General features: G+C 39.3%; 1 protein-coding gene across 2 annotated transcripts; it reads right to left on the bottom strand.

The window, feature by feature from the left end:
- Nucleotides 1-407: 407 nt before the first annotated feature.
- Nucleotides 408-14,260, bottom strand: LOC118561168 (talin-2-like). 2 transcript variants are annotated; one of them, XM_036133093.1, is made up of 10 exons: nt 14,178-14,260; nt 12,586-12,693; nt 11,018-11,123; nt 9,450-9,455; nt 8,868-8,992; nt 4,653-4,778; nt 3,783-3,845; nt 3,515-3,697; nt 3,304-3,429; nt 408-1,182 (listed from the first exon to the last, which is right to left on the bottom strand). In XM_036133093.1, the coding sequence occupies exons 1-10, from the start codon at nt 14,193-14,195 to the stop codon at nt 1,054-1,056; spliced, it is 990 nt and encodes a 329-aa protein (XP_035988986.1). In that variant the 5' UTR covers nt 14,196-14,260; the 3' UTR covers nt 408-1,053. The 2 variants fall into 2 exon arrangements, with proteins under 2 accessions (XP_035988986.1, XP_035988987.1); XM_036133094.1 differs by lacking the exon at nt 9,450-9,455.
- Between the last annotated feature and the right edge of the window lie 2,207 nt (nt 14,261-16,467).

Genomic DNA, 16,467 nt, shown 5'->3' with positions numbered 1-16,467 from the left:
ACTGCACCAGAAGACTGTGAAGGAACCCTGTTTGAATACAAGGGACACATGAACTAAATCTGGTTTGAGGAAGTGGGTGAAATTTACATCCATATGAAAGCAAGAGAAAAAAACAAAACATGTCAAACAATGGAATAATACTGTTTATAACTTTACACAGTTCTCTTTATCTTAGGTGAAAAAAAAAATCAGATCCTTCGAGTGCAATATCGTACAAGCAGCAAGACATTTTTGGTCACATTTAGATTAGAATATCTAAATAAAACTACTTTCTTTTTCATAGAAATTTGCTTTAATTGATAGCATGGATCAATGCATTTTTCTTATGTTATCTCTTTACCCAGTTCACTGTAAACCAATTAGAGTTTGGCATCAAGAACACCTTAGTTTAGATAAAATTAATGACAAAATATATTGTTTTAACTCCAATCTCCATAGACTAAATGTTTTACTCTAATACAGGAGCCTTTTTGAACTGTAATGCTCTATTGGTATTGGTTAGTAGCTTTATTGATATGTGTTAAGAGTATGGTGCATGCAAGCCCACTGTTAAAACAGGCATTGCCTTTACTGCTTTTTGATCATCCTTAGAGGAATTTTCCATATAAAACGTAAGCTACAAACCTTTGTTTTCAAAACATCAATTTCATCATATTCTCTAAACAGTTAAATAACGTTCTGTTATTAGTCAGAGATTTAGCCTTTGTAAGATCTTTGATTCATGCCGGTAACAGTCGTTAATGCTCGTGATGCACTAATACCCACACTGAAAATAACTATCAATTTCTCTCTGTTTGCTCACAATAACAACTTTCCTTATATTAAAGTCTGAATGTTGAAGCCATTCACTGACAAACACATCACACACACTTACACTCAAACAAGTACACTACAAAGCACAGGCACTTGTTCTTGTCGACAAACAGGCCTGTTTCAAGTGCTGAATAAAGTCTTTAGTGCCGTCGGAGCAAAGCGGGCGATGGTACATCCGCATCGTCTCCTGTTCAGGAGAGGCTGTCATCTGCACATCAGCCTCCTCGCCCGCAGGCTTAGTCAGCCTTCGTCCTCCCTCAGTTCGCTGGGCAGGAATTTGTATTGCTGCTGTCGGATCTGAGCCAGCTTCTTCCGAGCCTCCTCCAGCTCTCGCTCCTTCCTCAACATCTCCTCCTGGGCTGCGATAATCTGAGAAGATCAAGGACAGCTCATGGGAACCGGCACTTATCCAAAAAATGTGTTTAAAAGTCCTCCGTTTACAGGTGCACCTGCTCTCGCCAGGTGCCTCGTGTAAATTTTATTCATTTCTATGTCACAATTTTACCTCAACAACAATGAGAGTATAGAAGTCAAACTTGGCTGACTTTGGTATAATAGCAATTTAGTTGTTAAAGTGTAACGCGCCCTGCATAACTCCGCCCCCAGGTACATATTGAAAAAAAAAAAAAAAAAAAAAAAAAAATGGGCGGTTTCAAAAAACATGGATGAGAGGGAGGAGTTTTAAGCGGTGCTCGTTGCTGCGGTCAGGAAGAGGGAAAGTGACCTGTTAAAACATGGAGGGACCAGAGCAACATCTGGTGTTTTTGCCACAGAACTGTCTTTTGAGGTGGAGGATTTTCACCCCCTAAATGCAGGGCTATGATGACCAAAGCATGTATTGTTAGAACCAATAGGAAAATTCAACTGCAATAGCCACCGTTCAACCCTGAGAGGGCAACACAGTGACAGTTTTAAGACAATTATTGGAGAATTAAACAAGTCCACATTAAAATATAAGAAAAAAATGCACAGTAACATTAACGTATCACCCTTAGGCCCGGTTTATACAATTTATCTGCAAAAAAATTATTTTGGGGTGAGTTACCCTTTTAACTTAGAACATAATTAAGTCTTTTAAACCCAAACTGGAATAAAGAAGCACATAAAACTAGTCAAGACAAACTTACTTGTTTTTTCATCTAAAGTTACAAGCTTTTACCCTGAGCTTGAAGATCTAATGTGCACATGAAGAAATATACATTTTAAATTGATTTTATGTGGTCTGCTTCAATCTCAAAGCCTGCCATTAACAATGGTAAAAAAAAATTCCCAAAGAAAGTGCTCCTAGCTCAACGCCTCTCTGTCTCTTTCCTGAATGGAGTCACTGATGGAGCTTTTGCTGTCATTAAATATGTGTCCTGTATGTTTCTTTTTGCTTTCCATAGAAAATGTTGCTGGACCAGTGCTCCTGCATTATTTCTGCTACTTCCTCTGTCTACATCCTCTCAACCACCTGACAATGGTAGATGGCTGCTGGCAGATGCCAGCAGAACCAGAATTCTTGCAAAGGATGACAAATGTCTGCAAAGATAATGACTTCATGCAACTGGGAAAGAATCCTTAGACAGACATCTTTTACCACATTGCCATAAATGATCAGCCTTCTTTTAATTGCTTTGAAATTGGGATAGAAAGAGAGGGTATTTAATTAGGTCTCAATCAAACTTTATGATTGGCTTGTATTGGGATGAATTTAATTTACCTCAATTGAACCTACACCAATCTGGATTTGATATCATTGGATATGTTTTGGACATGTTCATCCTATAAAAGGGTATAAATAAAAGAAAACAAATAAATAAACCAAACTAAATAAAATTGAAATTGCTAATGGCAGCACTTTGTATTGGAAAATCAATATAGCACTTGAAAGACAAATCACAAAAAAAACGATATGCTGTCACAAGTAGTTTAAATCAATAATATACTGACAGCAGTAAAAAGAAAGAGAGAAATAACATTTGTTTAGTTCCTTTCCAAGCTTTTAAAGGTCATCCACAGTGTAAGTTGGTAACAGCAAGAGGGGGGACCCAGAAATCCCCCAGTTTGTTAACGATACTGGCAAGATGGAAAGTGACGAGTTTAAGTTCAGTCATGGTGAGTATCTTAGTGATATAGGAACCCAATCAGGATCAAAAAGAAAGTATGACATAAAAACACTCATTGGATATTGTTGATCTTTGTTTGCTCTTGCAGAGATGAATATTCTCTGCTCTAACAGAAATGCAGTTCAAAGTCTTCTGAGGTGTGATATTTTGCAGTTGTTGGTGTCTACCAAGCCTGGTAAACAGCTTTGAAAAAGATCTGATGGGCTTTTTATCTGTGGGAGCTCATCACAATTTCAGAAAAACAACTGTGGCATTTTGATACATGGGCAAGAAACGCAAACGCTCAGTAACATTTAGCGGAAAAGGGCAAACCACGCAGTCGGGAGGATTTATATCCAAGACTTCACAAGATCCATTCATAGATTTTTTTTTTTCCCCCAACCTGAGCAATGCCTCCGACGAATTTGGTCTTCACCACAACGCTGTCATCCTCTGTCTTGTCAAATGCTGCCTTTTGAGCTGCTTTGACCAGGTTGTCTGAAGCCCGCTTTACCGCATTGCCAGCAGCCTGGAGACGGGGAGTTAATAAAGTCATCACACGTATGATTTATGCATCTCTCCACAGTTGAAACCAAGTCGCGTTTCAGTGTTACCTGCAATCTTTTCATGGCTTCAGAATTGTGGTCTGCCTTCACCTTGCAAGCTACCAGCAGCTGAGCCGTGGAGGCTGCAACTTGCTTGGCGGAACAGATTAGCTTCTCCTCGCTGGCGTGGCCCTGCACTGAAGCATTAGCTGCCTCACACAGGTTACTGGTGGCGGCTGCTACCATACGAGCCTACAAACAAAGTCACACTCATACTTGGCTGAGTTCCACACTTAGTAAAACCAAATTTATATAGTAACCTCTCAAATAAACTTACAGCTGATATGAGACCCTGTGACCACTGGCCGTCATCTACCGCATTAGCTAGAATGGATCCCACCTGAGGAAAAAAAACAAAAGAAGCATCTTACACATGAAAAAAAACTGTCGGGTTATTTCTTTAACACAAATGCAAGGTTTATCTTGTTGGATCAAAAACCAGATCGTCAAATCATCATTTTGAACTATTTGTCAACATTTTCTGGCTTTATTCACCAGAAGATGAGATAAGAAATGGTCAGATGGTGAAATAATGGGTTATAATAATGCTAACATCAGTGGGCTGAGTTAATTACTTTTAATCACACCAGAAAACAATTTTTTTCACTTAATGTAACATTAACTTTTTACCTGCTAATCAATTACCACAAGCTAGTGCTAGCTAAATTCAACATTCACCCCCTATCCAAAAAAATGGTCATAAAGTTATTACAGACAAGCCGTAAAATATTAGTATTAATGAGAATGAACTTGGTTAACTAAAGTGTCAATAAATGTCTTATTAGGCCTCATTATGTTGTCTTTATTGACTTTTTATCTCATAATTTTAAAGCAGTATAAGCCTAAAAGCAAAACACTTACAGTTTAACCCAAATATTTTATTATGTGATTTATAATCTGTAAAGATTGACTGCTGGACAATATTAACTTTTACCTGTAATTTTATTTTTATTTTTAGTGGAAACCTGACCCAGTATGCTGGCTCAAATAGGGTCCTTAACATAATCCTGCTGTGTTGACCCAACCCAGAAGCTGGACCAGACCATATCAAGACCCATAAATGAATTAAATATCTCAAAGATATCTCAACAAGGTTTGTTTTTAACCCAGTAGTCATGCACAAGTATTTGAGGAATTATTCTCTGACCTTGCCTTGTGCCACCAGTTCTCTCTGAGCTGCTGATGCAGATTTTACAAGAGCACTGGTTGCTGCAGCGATGGACTTCGCTGCTTCTAAGATCTGGTCCTCAAAATCCAGCGTCTCATCCGCCTGCTGGAGAGAGAAAAAAAACCCCCAAAACGTTATAGATCCCAACCTGCAATTAATTAAGATGAGAAATTCCTGTACTGTCACACAAAGGGGACATTTAGGCGTGAGAGTGGCAAAGACAAAGTTACACACAATCAATAGTAATGAAAAAAAAAACATGAAAGATGAAACCAAACATCTGTCTTTCTAAAATTCAAGAAGCCACAGATAACATGACAGTCAGTGATAGCGGTTCCTTTAAAGTACAGTGATGTTCAGTTTTTATCTTTGACATAAATCAAAACTTGATACAATGCATTCTAGGCAGCACGTGAACATTAACGGTCCATTTCCACCAAATGAACTGGAGAGCAGTATGAAAAATCACCGAGGCTCAGTCCGGGAACATTTAACAAATGGCCCTCTCTGCATCAGCAGTCAACAGGATGTGATTGACCACAGACCTCCATAAACACATAAGGCACACGTGGCTGGAGACAGGGCGGGACACTGTAGGAATATGTTTGATATATAGTTGGACTGAATAACAACCTAATATATCAAACATATCAGACAGAGCCCTGCAGAGAAGGCTTCCAGGTCTACAATGGCTTAGGGAGTTGGGAAGGAGGGAGGAGGATGGGGGGGGTGGGGGGGGGGGGCTTGGAGGAAGCATGCTGGAAACAGGAGAGCCGTCTGCCCTTAAAGGGAGGAAGGTGTGAAGGAGAAAAGAGCAGAGGGAGTAAAACGGAAGAAGAAAATCTCAGGCAGTTGTTGGAAACATAAATAAAGCCTAAACATCTGTTTGAAACGGCATATATTTTTACAGATGTTAAGCTATAATGAAACACAGCACATGAGTTTTTTCCCCCCTTTGCAATACCGTTGTCTTAATTCTAAAGATAATAGTTAATAGAGCTTTACAATTTTTAGTTTGTGAATCAGATGTACCAAGCCTCGCAGAGGTCTTCCTCTTCAATCTCAAATTGCTATTTATTGGGATTTTACATTATTAGGAAGACCAAGAACCACACCAGACAGGTAAGAGATAAAATTGTAAAGTTTAAAGCAGGGGTAGGCAACAAAAAAGTATTCCACGCCTTCAACATCTCACAGATAAACTGTCTGAGTCTGAAACAACTCCAAACCTAACAAGACATGGCTGTCCACCTAAACTGACCATCCAGGCAACAAGAGCATTAATCGGAGAATCAGCCAAGAGGCCCACGGCAACTTTGGAGGCGTTGCATTGATTAGTAATGCAATCTAAAAAATCTGGTCACAAAAAAGTGGGTAGAAAAAATGCATTGTTGTTTAAAGACAGCTATAAATTATTGGTTAAAGTTTGCCAAAACGCCATAGAGGGGAGGCAACTGATGTTGCTTTGTTCAGATGATATTAAAATGATTTATTTTGGCCTGTATACAAAATGCTATTTGTGGAGCAAAACTAACACAGAACATCACCTTTGTCGGCAGGCCTTTGTTCAGCACAGAGAGAGTTGCTGGCCAGTGGTGATGGAAATACTGATAAATAAATAAAGATGCCAAAATATTCAACTCATCTTCCAGCAGGACAATCACGCTAAATACACAGCTGCATTTAAAAAATTAGAATACCATGAAAAAGTAAAAAAAATTCTGTCACTCATATCAGAAAGATAAACTCTTACCATATAGATTAATTAGTTGTAAAGTGAAATATTTCAAGCCTTTATTTGTTCTAATTCTGATGATTACTGAGTACACATAAGGAGAACCTAAAACTCAGTGTATCTGAAAATTTAGATATTACATAAGATCTATAAAAAAGGATATTTTGAACAAAAATGTCAGGCTTCTGAAAATTATTATTTCAATGCTTCATGGCATGAAGGCGATCAGCCAGTGGCTCTGCTGAGTTGGAAGCCCTGGCTGCTTTGACTGCAGCTTTCAGTTTATCTGCATTGTTAAATCTGATGTCTCACATCATGACAATAACCTACAGATTGTCTACGGCAGCAGCCCTCAAACTGTCCCCCCACCCCCCGGGCCCCCAGCGGTCCGTGAACTCTATGGAGTTCAGGTCAGCACGGTAACAACATGCTCATTGAATCAGCTTTTGGTACCATAGGGAGTGTTGGTAAGTCCCAAGGAAAATAAAATCAGCATTTCCATAAAGCTTGTCAGCAGAAGAAATCAGGAAGTGCTCTAAAATCTTCTGAACGTCTGTCAGGTGAACAGTCTTCCCTGTGATTGTATAGCCTACCGCCCCAGACCAGGAGACCATTCAGGGGCTGAGGAAACCTTTGCAGGTGTTTTGAGTTAATTCGGCAGCTGGGCTGTGACAATACGAGTTCCCACAATTTAACTTTTTATAATATTGTAATGATCTGAGACACTAAATTTGTTTTTTTTCTTTATCTGTAGGCTATATTCATCAAAATTACAAGAAACAAGTCTTGAAATGTTTCACTCTATGTGTAATGTGTCTATATTATAAATGAGTTTCACTTTATAAAAAGTGATAAAAAATATTGAATATTTTCACAATATTTTCACAAAATATTTGGAGGCTCACAGGTAGAGCCAGATTTACATTGAAATGGTTTGGATTACAGCATATTTTTGTGCTACAACGACCCAGTCAAAGTCCAGCCTATGTCCAAACGGGAACAGTGGCAACACTCAAATAATGATGTTTACAGATGTTCTCCATCCAATCAACTCAGCTCGAACTGTTTTGCAAAGAGGAATGGGCAAAAGTTTCCACCTCCACATGCGCAACCCTGGTAAAAATAAACCTTAAAAAAAGCTGCTCTAACTGCAATGAAAGCTGGTCCTACAAAGTTTTTTTTTTATCTCATTTTTACTGATTATAGTAAATGGAAATAATGTAACATTTTACTTCCAGGTAAGCAGAGCTTTCTGTTGATCTATCACATAAAATCCCAGTAAAATCAGCAGTTATAACATGAAAAACGTTCAGATCATGTGAGTATTTTTGTAAGGCACTGAAAATAATGTTTCCTCTGTATCTTTATCACGTTGCCATAGTTCCAGCATACCTTTTGTCTTAGTCTTGACCTGCACCTCACAAATTATAGAAGCACATAATCTTTATCTGTATAAATATGTAAATTAGATCTATTCAGCTGTTTAAAAAAAATTAAATTTTCCCTTGAAATGTTGGAGCTTGTCTTCAATATGCTCACTAGGGGGAGCTACTGACGCATAAAAGATGAAAAGCCTTTCCTTGATCCAGCTCTCCTTTCATAGATACAAAAGTCTTCCTAAATTCAAACTGCTGCCTGGGAATTATAGTGTTTATAGTATGAAGCAGGGCTTTGTATGGTCTTTATTGAAAATATATGGCAACCTAAAGTTATATACTTTAATGTCACACAGAAATAACTTGAACGGATAATCACATTTAGAGGAAGAACTATGAAAAAAAAGGGGAGGAAAGCTTTGGAGTCACAAGACTGAGAATGCCCAGAGACAGATAAACAAACTGCACAACCATGCAGAGCATGCCACAAAGACAAGGCTGCCTTACTCGACGAAAATAAGAAAATAAAAAAAGTTTTTTTTTTTATTTAGTTTTGGTAGTAGTAATTCTCACTTATTTTTGCATTTTTGCATTAAGCTACATCTTCAGTGGAGTGAGCGGAGAGGTGAAGTGGTGGTAGTTCGGAGAAGAAAAACACCGCTACAAAACAAAGGAAATGGGTTCAATAGGACAGAAAATTTCTCTTTCAAAAAGGGTCACAGCAGTTCAGCGCACATTTGAGCCCAATCCAACATAAGCTTGACAACCCAGCTGTGTAATTACATCTCCTGGCAATGCGGTTCAAAATAATGTTCAAGAGAACCTTTGAAGAAAGTTTTGTAAGTTAGCTCCCTGGAAGAGCTCTCTGAGTCAACATGCTGCGTGCGTGTAACACAGTCTCATCCTCTCCTTTCATGATTCCATGTCAGCAGATCAGTTACTGAAAAAGATGACTCCACTTCAAAGTCGGCGTCACCTTTCTCTACCTACATCCCACATCATCTCTCCGGCTGATTTATCGCAGAAAGCTGTGTGTTTGGGTTTGAGTGGGTGTAAAAAAGGTTGAGTGGGGGCACATGTTACCTTGGGCTTGGCCCTGGGCTTGAGCTGCTCCAGTTTCTTGGCAGCGGCTTCAATGGAGGCTGCTGCTCCGAGGAGCTCGGTCTCAGCGATGACGGTGGGGTCCTCGGGGTCCACGCAGTCTGATCCTGCAGGAGATCGATAGCCATTGGATTACTGATGCATTATCCCCCCCCTCCACCCGCCTTTTTTTTTTTTTTTTTTGCACTGAAGGTAAACAGAAGCAACAGCCCTGCATTTCCATTTCATTTAACAGTGCTGTTATGCCATCCATTCATCATTCTTAAATGATGCTAAAATGCATTCGGTATCACAATAATGCCTCAAAGCCAACCGAGATAAAGGTAAGATAGACCAACAACACATCTGATGGATCAGTGTGCATTTTTATAGGTTTTTAAACGTCCATAAAGCTGAGCTGCTCAAGGACAGCTTGGTTAAGCAGATGGGGATGATGTTTATAGATTATGTCGATCACTGGGGAAATCTGTTCCGCACCCAAACCGCCAAGCTGTCTACTCTTCACCCCCCCAACCCTGATGAAAGTTGATCTTGGTGTATAAAAACACACCATATACCACTTACCTCCATCTGAGGCAGCAAGGAAAGAGGGGGAAGGAGGGAAAAAAAGAGAGACCACATGGGACATTAGAGAGGTGAAGTGGATAGCCCCACTGTGTGTCAGGCTGTTCTCTGAAATCTAATTCTCACCCAAACACAATCTATTAGCCCTGTCAGAAGCAGTACTGCTGCATGCACGGACACTACTTCAACCATCCTGCAAGGCTTCATTTTGAGCACTTTGCATGCCAATTACTTATGGCTATGATTTCAATATTCTAAAGTGATTTTCGCGAGCCGTCTTCATCAGAGATGCTGACAGGTTTGGGGGCTTGACTCACCGGCGCCATAGCGAGCGCAGGAGGATTGCACTAATCTTAAACATCGGCACAGTCCTGTCAGCGGTTTTTACATCTCATCAAACTCATTTGGCTCCCTACCAGGACCCCTGCCTCGCATCAAGCTGAATATTTTACACTAATCCGGCTCAGTCCAATTTCCCTCTGCACTGCCACCAAAATAATGTCTTACAGTAATTTTAAAATTAAAAGCTGACAGATGCAGCACAAAAAATATTCACGTGTAAAAGCCTATGTGTAAAAAAACACAAGAAATTCAATGAATCTTTCATTGCAATAACATAAACTCAAAATAAAAAAAAAGGAAAATAAAACCTTTAGTAGTAGTATAATTTATTTACTACGAAAAAACTCATTGAGATTCAAACCAAGAGTGACCTGGCCAAGACAGCAGTAAAAACCATACAGCATAACTAATAAACAAGACCAAGTACACAGACACATAAACAACAGTTTCACATTTCAAAAAAATACGTAAATAAAATCCCTTTTTAACTTCAAGTTACAAGTGCCAAGTGAGCAAACACTTCTGTTCTTTAAAATTAACTTCAATTCACCTGAAGTTAGAAGAAATTAAAGTTTCAAATACATTTTATTCCATGTAGCAGGAGCAGAAATTTTCTCTCAGTATGATCTAACCTTGAGTAGCAGAATTGCTGCTTAGATAACTGGGGTTGTATTAAGTTTTCACAGCAGGGGTTCTGGTAACTGTTTCAAACTTTTTTTTTTTTTTTTTTTTACATTAAACCAATTATTTCTTAATGTGAATTTTCCCCCTACTAATAAAATATAAACATGTTAATTGTCTTTTTTTCCAATGTGGGGTTATGCTACTGCAATAAAATTTACCAAAACATCTCGACTAGGGTGCCTATAAATGTGGCGGACACATACAGCATGCATGCTCATATTCAGGTTATCAGTAAACTCTTCTGCTTTCCAAGTACTCTTTGTCCAGTCTGCATGAATTCTCTTGCTTCTTCATTGTGTCTACTCATTTCTTCCAAATAGCAAATTTACCTGAGTATCCTGGACTGCATGGTAGCTTGTTCTCCTTAATAAAACACAATACGTTCTCATATGTTCCTTAAACCCCTGAATGCTGAATCCTCCATTAAAATGTTACAACGGGCAGGACGAGGGCATTAGTGACTAAAAAGCACTGAGCTATGCGGCGTAACTAAAAGTGTTTGATCAGCAAATCGAGTGGGTGTGTACGCATGTGTGTGTCACCTTTCATGGCCTCAGCTGTCTGGACGAGCTCCGTCACACAGGCTGCCACATGCTTCGAATGCATGGCCAGCTGCTGCTTCTGCTCCGGCGTGGGTCTCTGTACCACCTGAAAAAGGAGAGCGCAACTTGTAAAAGCACATTAACAAGAGGTCAACTCACGTTATGCTCCCAGGTCATGACATGGATTAAAATAAAAAAATAAAAAAATAAAAAAACAAATGAACATCTGATCTATGATGGATATGATTAAATATAATTCTCTTAATCGACCTCATAATAAACATGGACATGACATGAGTGTCAAAATGAATTAGCTGGCATGCTCTGACCAAAAAGCAACATGAACGTCAAAATGAGTTCCACAGCAAGTAAACAATAGTGGAAAGAAGATCGGTTTTCGTACATTTCAAACCTTTCAGAAAAGTTTGCATTGATAAATGTGGCTAAACAAAGACAGATTGTGGAGAAATAATGAATTTTCTTCATGCGTCGTGTGCTACAATAACTCCAGTACAGAAAAAAAAGCAAAGCTAACTGAATGCCTTGTTGCTCTCATCCCAATCATCACCAAAATGTTTTTGAAAGACTCGTAGGATGAGAAATACCTTTGCTGTTCCACAAAGGGGAAATTCTGGCATAACGGTGGTAAAAAACACCCGTAGAGTTACACACTATATCAGTAATGAAAAATAAGCTAATCCAATGTTAGTTCTAAAGCAACAGGGAATGAACTAATCAGAAAGGCTAAAATAAAAACATAATGAGTATTGCGCAATTACCGGATATGTCATATTCAGATAAAAGTGAGAATATTCAAGTAGAACAGAGGAAACACAGCAGCCCATTTACACAACGATGTGAGAAGAGAAATGCAATATGCATGATTGTACAAGCAACACCCAGAGTAGCTAAAGCGTGTGCAAATGGACATCAGCACCTGAGAGAAAATGATGTAAATGATTCATGCTCAGATCAGAACCTTCTCAGATCATTAAAACTGCTCTTTCTGCTGACAATGACCAACATCAATTTACGTACAGAGGTCAGAGCAAACAGGTCAACAAGAGGATGCTGTAAGATCACCTCTCCACACAGCCCTGACCTACCTGGAGAAGGACACCGCCTTCGTCGGGATACTGTTTGTGGACTTAAGCTCCGTCTTTAACATTGTTATTCCCTATGAACTGGTTAATAAATTGAGCGACCTAGACCTGGGTGGTTCACCGAGCAGGTGGATTTTGGATTTCCACATAAACAGACCAAAGACCGACCGGATGGGTGAGAACAGCAACAACCCTCATCCTGAGGGACACTCCAGGGGTGTGTCCTCAGCCCCATTCTCTACTCAACATTCACTCATGACTGCTCCCACATTCAGTCCAGAAACACCACAGTCAAGTTTGCTGATAACACCACTGTTATAAATCTGATTCCTGAAAATCAGGCCTGAATAACTTTGTAATCCATAAAGGTTTCAATAGAAACCGACACGTTTTCTTTTCAATAAAACTTGTTTCTAAGTGCACACACACACATATAGGTATTTGTGACATATTTAACCCTCAGACCTGCAGCACTTGCTCTAGAAGGTTGATGTATTCGGTGGTGCACTCAGTGCCATACTGTAAGGCTTTTCCTCTCAAGTCCTCGCCCACTTCAGGATGGTGTGCAGCTTGCTGTAAGGTAAGGAAAACAATGCAAACAATGTCATTTAATGACAATATTAAAGTACTTAAATAATACTCAATAACTAAAATGTCCAACACGAGCCAGAGAAAGCAAAGAGGTGTAAGAAGCTGTTGGAATTTTGTTAGAAAATAGTCTTCTTTGAAAGACACTTCCCGCAGTTCATGATTTACGAAGACGTGCAATCTCCTCCATTTCTTAGAATTGTTTTGCTCCTGTTATTAGTTTCTGCTCTGGACTCATGAAGTCAGAACCAGAAGATGGAAGCTATTTGCACCATTGTGTTTTCCTCTTTTTAGCTATAAACACAACCATGCAGCAGTTGTGTGCACTTTTTTATTATATTAACCCTTTTAATTTTTTATTTGAAGTTTATTCTTTGACGTTTACATTGGAATAACTTCGGCTGTGTTCTGTACCATGTAATTATCCAGGTTTTGTGGTGGTAATGGGGCTTACCCATGATATCTTTCATTAAGTCTTTTCATATCTTTTTTAACAAAATATAGAAATATGTGTTTTCAACATCCTTGAGCCATTTTCTCTGATTCATAAAGCATTTTGAATACCCTATGCCAGTTTTTCCTTTTGTTTTTAATTCCCTGGTGTTGATGTTTGCTTCACACTAGGTAAATATAACTTTTATGATTAAAAAAACAAACTAGTATAGCATTAAAATATTTAACAAACTGTTATACATGATGAAGTTAAAAAAGATAAAAACATAGCTTGAAGTGAGCCTGAAGTTTGTAAGTATTAAATCCAGTGTACACAAATACAAATATAAAAACTATACTTACTTCAGAGTAAAAAAAACATGTCCACGATCAATCCTTTAGATTTTTACTTAATTAAAAAAAGATGATATTTGATTTGAATTGCGTGATGCTGACTTAATGCTTGTTCACCATCTCAGATATTTGCAAATATTATTACCGACAAAGAGCTTTCAGCATCTGCCCCATAGAGTTAAGGTGAGGAAACACATTTGTAAGGGTTCAACTACGGAGACTTCTGTTTTAGGACTAAAAATGCTTTTAAAATATGCTAAATAGTTTGAAAATGACTCCATTGTGATGTTGCCTACACCTCTTGTAGCTTGAAATCACCTAAAATCTGGATATTTAGGTCAAAGCTTCACATAAAAGTGGAGCTCTTGAAGTCAGTCTCAAAGTTACAATTGGTCCACCTCTAATTAAAACTCAGCCACCGATTCTTAAATGTGAGAAAACACTGCCTGAACTGCCCAATCATAGATCCATATTTGTGTTCCTAAAACTGCACGGCCGGTGATGGAGGATATCCTGACAGATGATTTCTACTCTGACTTTGAACACTGTGTCACTTCCCGCTGTAGTATACAGGAAATAAACTTGACTCGATAATATCAACTCTCAGCAGGCTCAGATGTTCCCTGGCAGGATGGTGTTTGTCCGCGTGAGGCCTGCTTTGGCAGGGTGAAGTGGATTGACACCTTGCAGGTAGTCAGCATATCGGAGATGGCTTTGCGGCTCAGGTTGGCAGTAGCGATCACGTCCTCCTGCTGCGCGGAGTTTGCCGCAGCCCACGGCTTTGGCTGTGGCTACAGTGATGCCCTTTGTGTTGCGGATGAACTCCTCGGGTGAAGTGGATTTGTCCGGGGATGTCCTTGGACTGGAACACCTGATGTGAGCAAGAATCACAAACGTGCGGTGGGATATGTGCTCAGACAGAAAACGACCACAGTCTATACAAGTTTATTGGAGGGAAAACGGTGGTAGCATAATAACATGAACTTTGTCGAGTTTGCATTGAACCGTGTGTCTCCGTAAGACTCCCTTGAGGCTAAAGGTCCTCTGATAAGGATTAGCCGCAAATTACATAAAAAACAAGCTCTTGAAACTTCTTCATTTCTCACTCTGGCTGTGTCCATTACCCAGACCCTGATAAGAGCTGTGGGAAAACCTGCAGGGGCTGAGAGCGGAGAAGGAACAGAGCCGGACAGATAATAAAAGGGGGGGGGGGGGGGGGAGAAAAAAAAAAGAAAGAACAAAAAGCTTCCCTGTGTTGTCCAGAATAATAGACACAGATATCCCTGACCCAGCTATGCAGAGAGGCTGCTTCTCAATGTTTAACTCTCACCAGCCCATGGAGAAGAGGCTTAGCCTGGTCAGCTGCACTTACTGTCAGCTCCTGCTTTATGAACTCGATGGTGCCTCCAGAGCCCTTGTCCCACGAGTGGCTTCGTCCTCCACTGCCTCACTGTTTTTAGGAGAGAGGTCACGTTGGTCACCATGACCTGTGAGTGAGGAGCGCAAAAATGAGGCTTGAACTTCAAACAGGAAGGGACTCACTTCCTCCTCTTACACTAAAAATATTATTGTACAACATTTCTACACTTCTCTGATTATCACAGCGTGAATAATAATCTATTGCTGTTAAGATATAAAGAAACAAACAAACTGGCTCGTTGTGCCACACTATCCTATCAGTGCCGTGTCCAGTAAACTGGAGTAAACTCTGGCTTTGGAATTTGAAAAGCACGATTGCCGGGATTTTGACGGTATCCTGTTCAGAGGTCACCATATGTTGGAGGAACTGGACCAATCTGTCAACATGAGCACATCCATGGGTGGCCCTAATTCCATTTAGATGAGAAAACCCAAGTAACCCTGTTGCAACAGCAATGCGTGCAGGATTGTTTGGTGCTTACTTAAATTGGAAAAACATACATTGACAGAAGAAAGTTCAACAAACTCTCCCAAGCAGATCTTTGTTTGGGTCTGTTTAGAGGCACCTGAAGCTGTGTTGCTACAAAACAATTGCCCTTGATTGATTGGATCCTTATGCAAGAGCTCTGCAGGCTGTGCTATTTAACAGTTAAAGGAAGTTTTGTGGACAACTGGGACCTCTTCGGCATGCTTTAATATCTACAATAAAGCACACTCTGCTGGAAATTATGTAAGTTAGCTGAACGAAACCGGAACCTTAGATAACCACTGTTTGAAATGTAGGTATTGGTTTTTGGCAATGTTTAAAAATAGAGACGTGTCCAATCAGACCTCATAGTGAAGTCATTCTTGGATTATTTCATCCTTCACTGTATTCTGACTCTACTATAGTTATCACCAAAAAATTGTTGCACACTTATATTATTTAGATATTAATATCACAAATTTTTAAACGCAAATGTTAAACTTCAGTTTTGTTATGGAAGCGTGCCGTGAGTGAAAAGTGGACCTGCTTTTAACAGCATTTTACTCAGCATGGGCTTCTTTGGAGATATTTCAGTGTGTAACAAAAGAAAATACCAAACATTTGTTTGTCACATATTTTTGTGAACATGCAGGTTGCTGAAGCTCCTTTAAAGCAGCCGAAAGAGGTCACAGAAAGGCTAACTGGATTACAAAAAGTGGATTTTTTTTCTTTAGCCTTCTGCCATGAAATTATGTGCAATCTGAAAATGTTGACAGCTTGTCTTTCACACAAGGTAAAAATGTTTAAATTCTAGAAAATACAGAGATTAATGTTACAGTCAGCTTGCTTAGTGTGCTAACGACTCTAATCAGCGGTAAAAGGTGTTTACTTTTATTTTAAATGTTGCCATAGTACGTTTTTGACTTCACTTTCCTAAAAATAGACCCTTTGCAGAGAAGAGTTTCAATGCTGTTTGTGAGACTGTCGGTGGAACTCATATAAAATATGAGAACTTAATATAAAAGTCAAACTGACAAAGCATTGTGTGCATGAATGCACACGAAGGTCTATAAGAACGCAAGCATTCA

This window comes from Fundulus heteroclitus, unplaced genomic scaffold (assembly GCF_011125445.2).
Source record: "Fundulus heteroclitus isolate FHET01 unplaced genomic scaffold, MU-UCD_Fhet_4.1 scaffold_572, whole genome shotgun sequence".
Classification (NCBI taxonomy): Eukaryota; Metazoa; Chordata; class Actinopteri; order Cyprinodontiformes; family Fundulidae; genus Fundulus; species Fundulus heteroclitus.
The sequence above is the reverse complement of the archived record's forward strand: the minus strand, read 5'-3'. Positions and strand labels throughout refer to the sequence as shown.

Excerpts from the sequence above, each read along its gene's own strand:
- LOC118561168 (XM_036133093.1), bottom strand. Across the intron at positions 11,124-12,585 it reads TTCTAGAGCAAGTGCTGCAG|GTGGTACAGAGACCCACGCC; the intron begins GTCTGAGGGTTA and ends CTCCTTTTTCAG. Across the intron at positions 4,779-8,867 it reads AGCCCAGGGCCAAGCCCAAG|CAGGCGGATGAGACGCTGGA; the intron begins GTAACATGTGCC and ends TTCTCTCTCCAG.